This window comes from Mastomys coucha, unplaced genomic scaffold (assembly GCF_008632895.1).
Source record: "Mastomys coucha isolate ucsf_1 unplaced genomic scaffold, UCSF_Mcou_1 pScaffold3, whole genome shotgun sequence".
NCBI lineage: Eukaryota > Metazoa > Chordata > Mammalia > Rodentia > Muridae > Mastomys > Mastomys coucha.
Genome location: NW_022196909.1, coordinates 26,956,622 through 26,970,062, shown reverse-complemented (window position 1 = coordinate 26,970,062; position 13,441 = coordinate 26,956,622). Strand labels below are relative to the sequence as shown.

General features: G+C 49.3%; 1 protein-coding gene across 19 annotated transcripts in view; it reads left to right on the top strand.

The window, feature by feature from the left end:
• Col13a1 (collagen type XIII alpha 1 chain) overlaps positions 1–11,534 on the top strand; it is a 145,326-nt gene extending 133,792 nt beyond the window's left edge. For 18 of the 19 annotated variants that reach the window (XM_031347216.1, XM_031347208.1, XM_031347215.1 and 15 more), the window contains 4 exons: positions 529–564; positions 6,041–6,127; positions 9,536–9,574; positions 11,047–11,534. In XM_031347216.1, the coding sequence (XP_031203076.1) occupies positions 529–564; positions 6,041–6,127; positions 9,536–9,574; positions 11,047–11,049 (165 nt within the window). In that variant the 3' untranslated portion in view covers positions 11,050–11,534. Of the gene's footprint in view, positions 1–528; positions 565–6,040; positions 6,128–7,003; positions 7,082–9,535; positions 9,575–11,046 lie in introns of all 19 variants that reach the window. The other variant, XM_031347199.1, reaches the window with a different exon arrangement.
• Positions 11,535–13,441: the final 1,907 nt, after the last annotated feature.

Here is a 13,441-nt window from a genome sequence, read left to right as displayed (position 1 = left end):
CCAAGTGGCTGTCTCACGGAGCCTGGATTTTGTTTCCCGTCCACCCGAGGTTCACGTGCATAGTGACTAAGCAAGCGTGTCTACGCCTGGTCAACGTTTAACACTTATTCCCCTAGGGTATTCTGCACCTTAAAACATGCTCGGAGAAGCTGGGAAGCAAGGTCCTGGCGAGAGCCATGGGAATACTCAGCCCAGAGTAGCTCATGCCCATTCCTGAACGCAGCATAAAACTCACCCCCTCACCCCATGAATAGTTCCCAGAAGGACACAGCTGCCAGGCAGGATATGGGCTACATGCAGTGTAAGAAAAACCAAGAACCCTGTAGACAGGTTTGCTCATAAATTCATGTGCCTCTTGGTCAAATTTGCATTTGCTTCTCTTGCCTTTCTGTGAAATGGGAGTCGTGAAACCCATCTCTACTGAACTGAAACTCATAAGCAACATTTTCTGAGCCCCAAGGAAGGACCTTATGGCCCTGTTTTCATGTTTCCTCATTAACGTGTCTTCATTTCTCTGATTTAACGCAGGGTTTACATGGACCACCCGGGGACAAAGGAAACCGGGTAAGTCTAAGCCCTCGCACTCTGGGTCTAGTTACTAATGTCTTCATGATGGGATGGAATGATCAATTTGGAGACTCCTGACCTAACGAAATGGTCTTTCCGTATAAATCATCCTAAATTGAAAGGCTTTCTAGTGAAGGGGCTCCCTGCCATACACGCAGGGAACCTGAGGCCCAGGACTCCCCGGGTTGAAGCCAGGATGTCCCCTCATTTCCAGAGAGGGCCAAGTGAATCCCACAGCAGCCATCAGATTAGCATGACCACCCAATAACAGGAGCCTCTTGCCCAGCCCCCTCTACGTTGCCCTGATAACCAGCCCCTTAGTGATATTTTTAGATCCATCGTCACCTCATCTTTGCCTCCTGAAACTGAGATTTACCAGGCATTCCAAGCCACTGGTGACCGAGAAAATAAATTCCAGCTCCAAGAACAGACAGCCAAGCCCTTAAAAAAAAAAAAAGAGTATCCCAGCTGCTGTTGGAGACTCGGCAGGGTACAGAACGGACTGCACCCTCCAAATCCTCCCTGTCCCCTCCCCGACCCCCGGCTCCTGCGGTCCTCAGAAGGACTCGTTAAGTGTCCCCAGCACCGTGAGCATATAATGGTCATGCCCTTGGGCATTCGGGTCCAGCAGCAATAATCTTCCTCCCCATGACCTCCTCCAGGGCCCATCTGTGTGCAATGCACACACCCTAGGCAGTGGTTCTCGATCTGTAGGACTGCGACCATTGGGAAGTCAGATGACCCTTTCAGAGGAGTCGCCTAGGACCAACAGAGAACACAGATACTCACATGCTGACTCGTTACAGTAGCAAACGAAAGGAAGTAACAACGAAAATAGTTTTATGGTGGGGGCGGGGGGTCACCATAACACGTAGAACCGAATTAAAGGGCTGCAGCATCAGGAAGGTTGAGAACTGCTGCCCTAGAGGACCTAGAGCATCCTCCAGTAGGCAGTCAAGTTCAAGGACCTTCTGTGGCAAGGAACAGGCAAAGGGCCACTGTCCAAAACAATGGAAGGTGGTGAATTGAGTTTCCCCCATGAGACCGAGGTAGAGAATGTGGGTTTTAGAACCTGAGTGATCTTGGACCATTGGCATTGGTCAGAACATGCTCCAGGAATAGAATATATCAGAATCTGGATGTTTCTGTCTGGCCCCAATTAAATCCATCCTCCTTGATGGATTAACTGGGCACTTCTAAACCCCTAAGGCCACAGCAGCCACACAAAAGCAAGTCGACTTATCCCCTAAAACCCACAAACAAGTAAGAGGAAGCAGGGCCACCCCTGTCAAACTGTAAATGGCGAGACTGTGTGGAATCCACTACAGTGAACTGATCCACATTGAGCTGTGCGGCTGGTCTCCCGAGTCTACCAAACCTGATTGTTCCATTCCTTCATTGGTATACCAGGACCTTCCTAACTCCTAACTTCCAAAACTTCCTAATGTGTTCCGTCTCTCTTTATTACATTCGGTTCATGGTTTTTTTTTTCAAACCTGTTTCTTAAAACTTTCTCCATTGGCTGGAGGCACTGAAGCACCTGAAAGGAAGGTAATGCTTCTGCCGTAGAGAGGAGGCAGGGTCATTGAGGGACCCTTGTCACGGAATGGGGGAGGATGAAAAAAATGGACCAGGCTGCTTGCTGTCTCTGATGCTAAGCCATCATCTATAGAGGCCCTAGGGATTGTGGGAAAATCTTTCTTCTCCACATCCCCTTCCTGCTCTCTGATTGCTTCCCCGAATCCTAGATATAATTTAGAATATGTCTCTTCATCGGAGTCAAATTCAGGGGCTGAGGGTAGAGCTCAGCAGGTAGAATTGTTTGCTTTGAACCCTAGGTTCCAGTTTAATCCTGAGCAAAGCTCGGCAGGTGGCATGCACCTGCAATCTCGGCACCCAAGGTGGGGGGTAGGGGTGAGGTACAAGGCAGAAGGACTGGGGAGTCACACTCATCCCTGGCTACATATTGTCTGAGGCCAGCACGCGACCCTACCTCAGAAATCCAAGAAACAGAAGATCAAGTTCAGAAAGGCAGTGAGGCACAGCATGGAGGGCCAGATGAATTGTCCCAAACAGCAGGCTTCAAATCAAGGAACAACTAATTTTTCTCACCCAAGAGAGTCGGTTCTCAGGATGAATGGAGAAAAGACACTCGGAACCTCAGCTACCTCATCCAGGCCTCCGAGCCACCAGCCTTAGCAGGGCCTAGAGAGAGGTGTACAATACACTTTGATCCAGGCGACATGTCAGAGGCTGAGGCAAGGTTCAACGCGTCACCTGGGAAGTGACTCAGGAGATATCCAGTGCCCCTCCCTGTTCACCCGAGTTCTGGAGAGTGGCTGCTACAGGCAGCCCTCACAGTTTGCCCTCATTGAACTTTGCCTTTATCATGTCTAGAGAATCCATTAGAAACCTGTTCCGTCTTACATGAACCAAGACACAACCTTAGAATTTTACTGTTGGGCTGGCCACATGGCCTCAAAGGCAGAGGTGCCTGCCACCAACCCTGACAATCTGAGTTCAATTCCCACATGGTAGAAGGAGAGAACTGACTCCCACTAGTTACACACACACACACAATATTACGCTATTGCATGTCATGCCCCAAACTGGTCCTACACCTCTTTCCTGTTCATGGAACAAGAAGAGTCCTTGTTATGATGGGCAAAGACAGAATCCAAAACAGGGAGCTTGCTAAGGTCACACAAGACCATTGAAAGGGTGCCCTGGTCTCATCTCTAAGGCTACCTTTCTCCTACCCATACTCTACTTTGTCTTTAAGTGACTCAGTGAACTTGGTCCAGGAGTCATATTTACAACAAAAACACCGGTTGGCGCCAGACATGGCCCCCGCAGGCCTGGGTTTCCAGCATTGGGGAGGTAGAGGCAGAAGGATACAGCATTCGCAGTCCCCCAACTACATATCAAGTGAGAGGCTAGTCTTGATGATAGGAGAAGACTCAGTTGAAACAACAACAAAAAGGGGGTCAAAGTGTAAGGTACCATCAGTCTGGCAACGTTAATTACCAGGACATGGTTTGATTGGTTGTAACCACAGAGCTTCCAGCAAGCCAGCCAGTGGAAAAAGTTCCAGCATGCTGAGCCTGCCTCCACCTCTGCCGTGTCTGGGGATGGGGGAGTGTGTCGGGGTGTGCGCATGTCTTGCTTCCTGGGTCCTTCTGCCCATCTTTTCGCTCCCTCTCTAGCCTCTACATAGCCTTGGCCTCTCTTCTTTTATTTCCTCTACCCTTCCCTCAATATAAGCACCCACAAACCCCCATAGCCCTCATCCTTCCCCCGCCTTCTGGCTTATGTCAGTCCCTCACATTCATCAGGAATGTGGGTCACTGTCTGCCCCTTCCCGCTCAATAGCTGGAGCTGGGGGTGGGGGCATCTCTCGTATGTTCCACTCTGGGGTAGGCAGGAGGGGGCATACAGGTAAAGCAGTGGCTCTAGAATCTTCCAGAACACATGATGTGGGGTGCGATGCCTTATAGTGTGGGTGGCTCACACTCTGACCTTCAGACAAATCTTCTAAGACCTGGACCCAACCCCTTAGCAACCCTGCCCATATTCTTCATTGGGAAACTGTACTGATGACTCAGGATGGGGACCACGCTCCTAAGGACACCTACCGCTAAGGGTACGGACCTGGGTCCTCCCATTCCAAAGAGCTGGTGCTCCAGCTTGTCCACACTAAGGGAATCCTCCTGCCCAGGCCTTTTCATTGGTGGGTGTGTCTTTGACCCAGGGATTTCACTACCTGCGCACGCACGTGATAACACCCATCATTCTGAAAAGCCATTCAGAGACATGTGTGGACAAACTATAGGCAACCTCTGGAATCAAATCAAAACAAAACAAAACAAAAAAACAAAACCCACTTAGGTTCATGTTCAGACATCTGGGGAAACATCCGCACTACAGCCACCTACAAATGCAGGAACATCGCAGACAAGATAAGACCCTCCCTGGGAGCATTTGTTCCCATCCTAGGTAGTAGGAGGCGGGCATCACCACAGTTGGCTGAAACCACCCTCCATTACTGAGAAATACGGCATCCCATCGGTGACCATCTCTTGTACACAATATAGTCATGCAGTAATTTGAGGGGAGCAAGTGTAACACACCCATTTTACAGGTGAAAAAACTGAAGCTCTGAGGGTTCAAGGTTAGTAATGACGGGCTGAATTCGCAGAACCTTTGGCCTCCCCATGGTGGAACAGCCATATACAAGTCCCCAGGCATGAGACAATCCCATTTCCACAGAGGGAAGTGTCTGAGGAGACCCCTAGGGACACACGTGGCCCATTTTTAAAGGACTGAGACATATGAAAATTTAACTGCAAATTCATTTCCATATGGTGTCATTTCCAGAGGCCCCAGAGCCCTTTTTTAGATGAACCCCCAACACATAAAAACAGGGTTCACTTAGGAGGATTTTCAGAAACAAATGAACTCCCTGAGCCAGCTGGAACAAAGTGTGCCAAGAAGCACTTACTGAGGTCACAAGACAACCTGGAAATCACTTCTCTCCTCCTGCTGCCTGGGATTGGACGCCAGTGGTCAGGCTAAGTGGCGAGCAGCTTTACCTGCTGTTACATGCCCGGTCATCATGACAGAGCAACAGGTTAATTTTAAGTAGTAATGATGTGAGACAATAATAAATCAGAGAAGGACACAGCATATGGGAGGATCATCCTGAGAATCTACACACGTGTGCACACAACGTGCATACACATACACTGTCCCGCTCACATGTGTGCAGTCTGCAGTCATGTATGCACATGCCTATAGCGAGGCTCTGACCACAGCCACCTTGCCTCCTAAGGAACCGGCATTGGCTAGAGTGCGGGCTCAATGGTTAAGAATGTGTACTGCTCTTCCACAGGACCCAAGTTTGGCTCCCAGAACCCACAATGGCCATACTACAACCACTGTGCCTCCAGTCCCAGGAGGCTGTGACACCCCTGGCCTCCATGGACACTTGGCACTCACATGCACACACACATACTCGTACATAAAAAGAAAATAAATCTTAATTGGGACAAGAGGTTCTTAGCCCAAAGCTCTTCAAGATGAAATGCTCAAAGAGATAGAAGTATGTGTACACACACACACACACCATCATCCTTTTGCGGGGCTTAAGATGAGCAAAATTGGGCACCACAGTCCCAGTTGGCCTCTTCCACTTCATCTCAGAGATGCCCCTGCTCCCCTGCCCCCCTCTCCTCCCTCTCCCTTACCCTCCTCCTCTGCCAAAATCCTAGGTATTCAGAGCTGGGAGGTGGGTGTGTCCCATAATCCTACGGGAACGCTAACTTAATTAAGAAAGTCTATTCTTCACTCTGACCTCGTATGTATCGTTTTCTCTCTCTAATGCTAACATGTGGACAATCCTAAAGTTTTGATGATGTGTTGTTGTTGTGTTTCCCTCCTCACTTCTTACCTCGGACTAAACCATTGCTCGCAGGGGGAGAGGGGAAAGAAGGGCTCTAGAGGGCCTAAAGGGGACAAGGGGGACCAAGGAGCACCTGGACTAGACGCCCCGTGCCCGCTGGTACGTTTTCCATTTCTCGCTTGATCGTTCTGAGTTTTTTTTCCTCCCCAGGGTTGCAGGTTGGAAACAAAGGAAGCCAAAAGCTCTGAGGAGCTGAGCTCCACAGATGCCACCAAGCCTGTCAGTGCCTTGGCAGTCCTGCCTGCAGAGGGTGGGCCTCAGAGCCACAGCTGCAAGCCATTCTGCTAAATCCCTGATCTTTGAGTCCCCGTCCTTTGAAGATTCAGAACAATGGATGGGTGGAAGGAAGGGAACCCGAAGGGGTCTGGGTAGAAGGTCTCGGCTCTGTCCCCAGGGTGCTTTGCAGAGCCACCCTAGTGTTTATGGCACACAGATTGGCGGCCTCTGTGGCGTGGCCACCTCTGTGGCCTGCAGCTCTAGCTGTCCTGAATCCTCCACTCAGGTCTGGATGCAAGACCCAGGTTAGTCTCCTGAGTCCTATACTGTGCAGAATAAGGTCAGACAAGGGGCTTTTCATGCACTGTCCAGCTAAATATGGACTAGTATGGCCATGATCTATCTTATCGTGCCCAGTAGCCCAGCTGCAGACCCCAAATCAGTAGATAGCCCCCAAGCAGCCTTCCCAACAAGCCAGCAACTGATGATTGTGGCCCATCAGCCTGGCTTCTCCAGGGACCTTTCAAAGCACCGGAAGTTCTGAAAGGCATGCTGCTGTCAAGCTGGGGCTGTCTGTGGTTCTGCCCAGAAGGGATTACAGTACAGAAGCTGGCCTTGTTCTATCGATGCTCTTTCACTTATGCATAATAGCCTCAGGGTCTGCATCCAGGCCAGGGTAGGATGGGGACCTGCCCCACTCCACAGCTGGAGATAGCTGACTCTGACCTCCATAATCACCGTGGTTGGTTTTATGAACAGGGCCACCGAGGTTTTAAAGGAGAGAAAGGGGAGCCGGGGCTACCAGGGCTGGACGGACTGGATGCCCCATGCCCACTGGTATGGCATTTCCCTCCCTTGCCTGCATGGCCAGTGTGGGCTACCCCACGTGTGTAGCGTGTACCCGTGTGCCTCCTGATCCTCTTGCTCTGCTCTCCCAGCTCTCCTTGCTGACCATGAGTCACCTTGCCTAGAATGTCCGTGGCTCCCAGTCACGTCACCCTCTTGCATGCGATGTGCCCAGTGGCATTTTCTTGGCCTCCTCCTGCAACTGCCTCTGAAGCACCGCCCCATCCTCCCACCCGCCCCATCCTCTTGCCTGGCTGCATATCATCCTCATCACCCGATGGTTGGTTCTAGAACGTTCTGGAAGCTAGAGAAGTGAATGAATTGGGCAGGGTTTTTCAGAACTGATTGCTTTGCCTCCATACTGCGCACCTAGCCCTGAACACACAAGCTAAGCAAACTGACAGAACATAGGAGCCGCCAGTCACCTGCCTCCCCAATCCAGACGCAGACCCACCCTGCCCAACAGTTTAGCAGGGGACATGGGGTATGCTTCTAGACAGAGAAGTTCTATAATTAAGGTGGTGGTAGAGACCACCCTGTCTATTCCAGACTAAATCCCCTTGTGATGGCCCAGGTATCACCGATCAGAACTAGATGATGACCCAGCATCTGATATTAGATGCTAAAGACCCAGGAGGCTCTCCTTGGTGTCTTCTCCTTCACCTTAAAGTAGCTCACTATGAAAAGAGAAGTGGAAAGGTCTAGAATGGAGTTAGGAAGATATAGGGGTGGCCAGGTATCCCTGAAACTCAGGGGATGTTTCCCCCCCCCTCCCCAGACCTAGTCTTGCTCTGGATGGTGATTTCCTAAGTATGTATAGGATGATGACTTCCTAAGTATAGGATTCTCTCCACTCACTGTAAAACAAACCGAAGGCAATGCTTGACCCCGCAGGCATGGGTCCAGACGCTCCTGCTCACCTTCCATTTCCCCAGGAGACCACCCAGTTCCCAGCCTCCAATCTCTACCCTGTCGCTCAGGAATTCTCTTTGGATGATTCCATTCCTTGAAGGGCACCAGAGATGTCTTAGGCCACGGGCACGAGAGAGCCAGCACAGGTCACACATGGAATAGCAAGTCTGCTGCTGACACTGCTGGTCTGCCTTCTCACCCCTAGCGTGTGGTGTGCGCGGCTGCCTTTCTCACCATGACTTCCAAAGCGCTTCCATTAATTAAAACTGGGTCTTTCCTGGACCACGGTTGTGCCTGGCCCCACCCTAAACATCACGCCCCCATCCTCTAGCCCCACCCCGACTCCCCACCCTCAACATCTGTGCTACCTAAGTTCTGCATAGGCACCTTGGCCTTTCTGCCCTCTGCCTGCTTTTCTGCTGCATCCTGCCACCATCCATGGCCCGAGGGAAATGCCCTCCTTTGTGTGCAGTGTGCTGTACTGAGGCAATGGGGTGACTTGGCATGGCACGGTGGACTGCAAAGGGGACAGAGGGTCACCATGAAACTGAAATGCATGCCCCCCCTACAGTCCTTCCTGAGCCCAGAGGGGGCAAATATCATTGACTGTTCAAAATGATATCTTTTCCAATAATGATGTGTTCTTTGTCCTGGACTGGCGGAAATGGGGTACAGGAGCTATTGATATAACTTTAGCACATGCTAGGATTCTTTGGGCTGGGGCAATAGCTGAGGCATGCTGGGTGATTGGGAGGTTCTCTGCTGGGTGGGTGGAGGAGACTGTAATTCTAGGATGGGACTCAGACCTAGAACTCTACTCCTGGTTCTGCCTGGCCCTCCCTGCCAGCCTGGCCTCTGGAAGATGCCTGGATGGCCTCAAGATACCCTAGAGAGGCCAGAATGTCAGGCTCAAGAAGCCTTGTGAAGGGTCCCCCGAGGCTGCTGCTGCCTTGCCTCTGAGCACACAGTTGCTTCCCACCCATTTCCCTCCAGGTTCCAGGGAGTATCAGAGGCAGGACCAGAAAGACATCTCAGAATCATGTTGCAATCCCCCTAAGGCTGTCTGTCCCTTACGACCCCGTTCCCACCCACGACTGACCATTATTTGGGGCTGTTTGGATGACCCTCCCATTGCTTAGGAAGAGAAACAAGCTCTGGCAGGCTGGGGGGCCATGGAAACACCATCCCGCCCTCACCTGGTTTGCAGAGGAAGGCCAGGAGGCGCAGGCAAGGAGTGACCTGAGTTCTTAGCACTCTGAGCCATGAGTGTCTGTCTATGCTGGCTGATCCCTCGGGCCACAGTAGTCCCTCTTAGCTTTGCCCCGCCCCTACACTGGGCAGTAGCCGAAGGGACAATGGCAGCATTTAAATGCTTCCCTCTTCCAAGGTTCTGACCTAAGAGCAAGAATGGAAGCAGACCGCAGTGGTAGGCCATGTCCCCACTGAGGCTATAGAAATAAATGTTTATGTCCTTGTCACCTGTCTGCTCGGACAACCATCTCAAGAGCCTAAGCACTCTCTGCCTCCTCACAGGGAGAAGATGGCTTACCGGTCCAAGGCTGCTGGAACAAGGTAAGATTCCCAGAAGGCAGCCGGGCGGTGGTGGCGCACGCCTTTAATTCCTGCACTTGGGAGGCAGAGGCAGATGGGTTTCTGAGTTCGAAGCCAGCCTGGTCTACAGAGTGAGTTCCAGGACAGCCAGGGCTACACAAAGAAACCCTGTCTCAAAAAAAAGAAACAACAACAACAACAAAAAATTCCCAGAAGGCCATGCAGCTTGGGGTCAAAGGTGCGGCTCTGTAAAGTTGGCAGTTTCTCACCTGCTTTTCTGCAGATGAGACAGGAAGATGTGGGTGGGTCAAAAAAAAAAAAAAGGTTCTACCTCACCAGCGGTTGGTGGGCAGGGTGGGGGTGGGGCATTAAACAGCTCACTGCCCACCCCTGCAGAACACTTAGAGACATTTTAAGGAACTGGGTATATAGATCCGTTAATAAGAGTGTTTGCTTAGCATGCACAAAGCCCTCGGTCTGATTCGAAGCGCTGCACAGATCCTGCATGGTGGTACCTGTAATCTAAGCCTCCACTCACCTAGAGGATGGAGGTATTCCGAGCACCAAGATGTCACCAGGTTTACCTCAGCTCCCAAGTCACAGGACACCCCAGCCTAAGGGCAGAAGTCCTCTGCATGGTCTGCAGCAGCCTAGTGGGCAGCCGACCACGTGTACCATCTCCCTGCACCTCACCTCCCCCACTCAGCCCCCACCACCATCAACTAAAGTTATCAGTATGTCCTCCTCGTTGTAGGGTTTAAGACCTTCCACTCACAAGACTTTGTACTGAGCCAGTCCAGCCCCGTGCCTCTAACTCAGAATTGCACAGTGAGATGGCTCAGCACCCGGTGCCCCAACACTTGAAATCTTGTTGATTTCTGGGGCAAGTAGCCCCAGGGAGACAAACAAGCCGTCAGACCTAGACTGAACACCTGGCTACCGAAAGCACTCACAAGCCAAAGAAAGGAAAAATTCAGCATTGGAGGGGCCATGCCTCTCCCAAGAATCTACACTCACTTAGCACTTCATCCATGAATCCATTAAATAAAACCCTCCCCCGTTCCCCAAAGAAAGATACTCCTGGTAGGCAGGGCATGGAACATGTCGAGCTTAGCAAGGGAGCCACAGCTGCTGTCCAGAGCTACAGCATGTTGGAGGCACATCTAAAGAAGCCTAGGTCTGCTGCTAACACCAGAAATGACTTCTGGGCAGATGTAACGAAGAGCTTGGTTTCCAAGACAGCGGAGAGAGACTGCCCTCTAGTGGCCTGAGGAGGGAGTAGCTTCAAGGTGAAAGTGGGGGGGGGGTGTTCCCTCCTGGGAGTGGGCGTGTCTTACATGCAGAACGAGGGTCTTCCCTCTAGCGAGTTTACTGTTCCACACTTCCCTATCAGAGGTTCTGAGGAGCCGAAGACAAATCCTCCACCTCTCCTCCAGGGGAGTCGGCATTCAGGGCTCCTGAAACTAACTGTCCATTCTGGTTTTGTTTTGCAGTGACGCCTCTAACCTTGGACTGGCCTGTGTGTGTTTGTATATAGGATATTTATTTTTATACAGTTTTCACCTTTTGAAAAAGCCCAAACTATGATGCATCTTAAAGATCACTAAAAGAGAAAGAAGAAAAGCCTGCAGATTTTGTACAGGAAATAACCCCTTTCCCTTTTTGTTTACAAGACATTTTTGTATAAATCTGCTTCTAATACACTTTCTGTCTGTGCGTCTGCTCCTAATGTTGCATGATATTTGTGCACACTTACTAAATATCACAGCTTAATAAATTATTGTGTTCCGGTGCCAAAGGGGGCCCGCCAGCACAGAGGTCCTGCGAGCTTAGGTGTGAATTCACACACACACACACACACACACACACACACACACACAAAACATGAGGTTCATGGTGTTTGCCAGACTACATGTGTCTGACAATATTTTAAACTGACGTTCATTATTATAAGGAAAAAAAATAAAATGTGGCAATTCATGATCCTGGTTAATCTCTAAATTAAATCCATTCTGTCTTATGCAAGCAGGAAATCGCAAAAGCAGGAACCTTCAGAAGTGTGGAGCAATATTGGGAAATGTTAACTTCAACAAGAGGATGGCGGCGACTTGTTTAGGACATTTTCCTTATGTCGCAGCCCAGGGGGCTGCAGGGGTCTTACTGCACTGCTTCAGGTTTGGGTGGGGCTCCAGGTTGTTATAGTTTTTCTTCCCCCTGCACCCTCTGAACTATTTCTGTTGCTGTGATAAAATACCATAACCCATAGCGGCTTAGAACAGCAAAGGGTTAATTTGGGCTCACAGTTCCAGAGGGGGAGAGTCCGTTATATCAGGGAGCAACAAGAGCGGGAAGCTGTTCACATTTCATCCACACACAGGGAACAGGAGAACAAAAAGTGGGGCCCTGGCTATAAAATCTCAGAACCCGATCCAGTGAGGGACTTCCCTCCGCATGGCTCTACCTCCTAAAGATTCCATAACCTCTCCAAACAGTGCCACCAACTGGAGATGAAGGGTTCTGGCCTATGATCCCTAGTGCCAGACTTCACAGTAGATCCAACCACAGATAGCTGAAGGAGGGCACTTTGCATCGTGTGACATTCTGTTCCAGCTAAGGAGAATCACCCCCGCCATATACTCCCCACTAGATCTCAATTTGACAAACCTCGAGCTGTTTTATTTTGAAGGAAACAGGAGTGGCTAGAAAGATGTCTCAGTGGCTCAGAACACCCCAACAGTGTGCAAAAAACTGTAACTCATGTTCCAAGGGCTCTGACACTTCTTCTGACCATGCCTGTGAGAACCAGGCATGAATGTACTCCCCATACATACATGTACATGTATGAGTACACATAAAATAGATGAGTGTTTTTACATTTCTTTTACAAAGAAATGGAGTTGTTGAGCTTAAAGATGGCTGTAAGTAATGAGCCTGCTGCACAAGCGGGTACCTGAGTTTGGCCCTCAGAACCCATGTTAAAAAGCTAAGTGCTGGGGTCCATGCTTGGATAGACCATGCTCAGATGGAGATCCCCCAGCCTTGCTAGCCAGCCAATTAGCTTAGCCTAATCACAGAAAGCCTTAGGCTGATGAGAGACCCCGACTCAAAAAACAAGGTGGATGGATCCTGAGAATCGGTGCCTGAGGTTGTTTGCTGGTGCAACACATGTGTCCATACACCTACAAACATATATACACACATATATATGCACACACACACATATGCATATACATATATACACATAAATACATACACATGTATATAGACATACATATTACATACAACATACATGCACATATGTATATAAATATACACACATACATGTATCCAGACATATACACAAATACAAACATATACATAGATGTATATGCACACATATACACAGACATATAAGACATATACATACATACATATACACATAATACAAATACATATATATATACACACACACATATACACAAATACATATATACAACATATACATGCACATATATATAAAAATACACATACGTATACAGATATATACACAAATACACATACATATATATACATATACATACAACATGTATACATGTATATGCATATATAAATATATACACATACACATGTATACAGACATATACACATATATACACAAATACATATACACACACAAAAATAGAGCTGTCAAGAGGCTACAGCAGAAATATTTCAAATCTAGGGCCAACGTAGGCTGCAGAGTAAAACCTGTTTCAAGAGAGAGAGACAGAGACAGAGAGACAGAGACAGAGACAGAGAGAGAGACAGAGAAAGATCTCAGGAAACTGCTTTGTTTTTTGTCTTCTCTCCATTCTCATATCTGTGTGTAGTGTGTGTATATGCGCATGTTTGCATGTGTGTGGCCACACG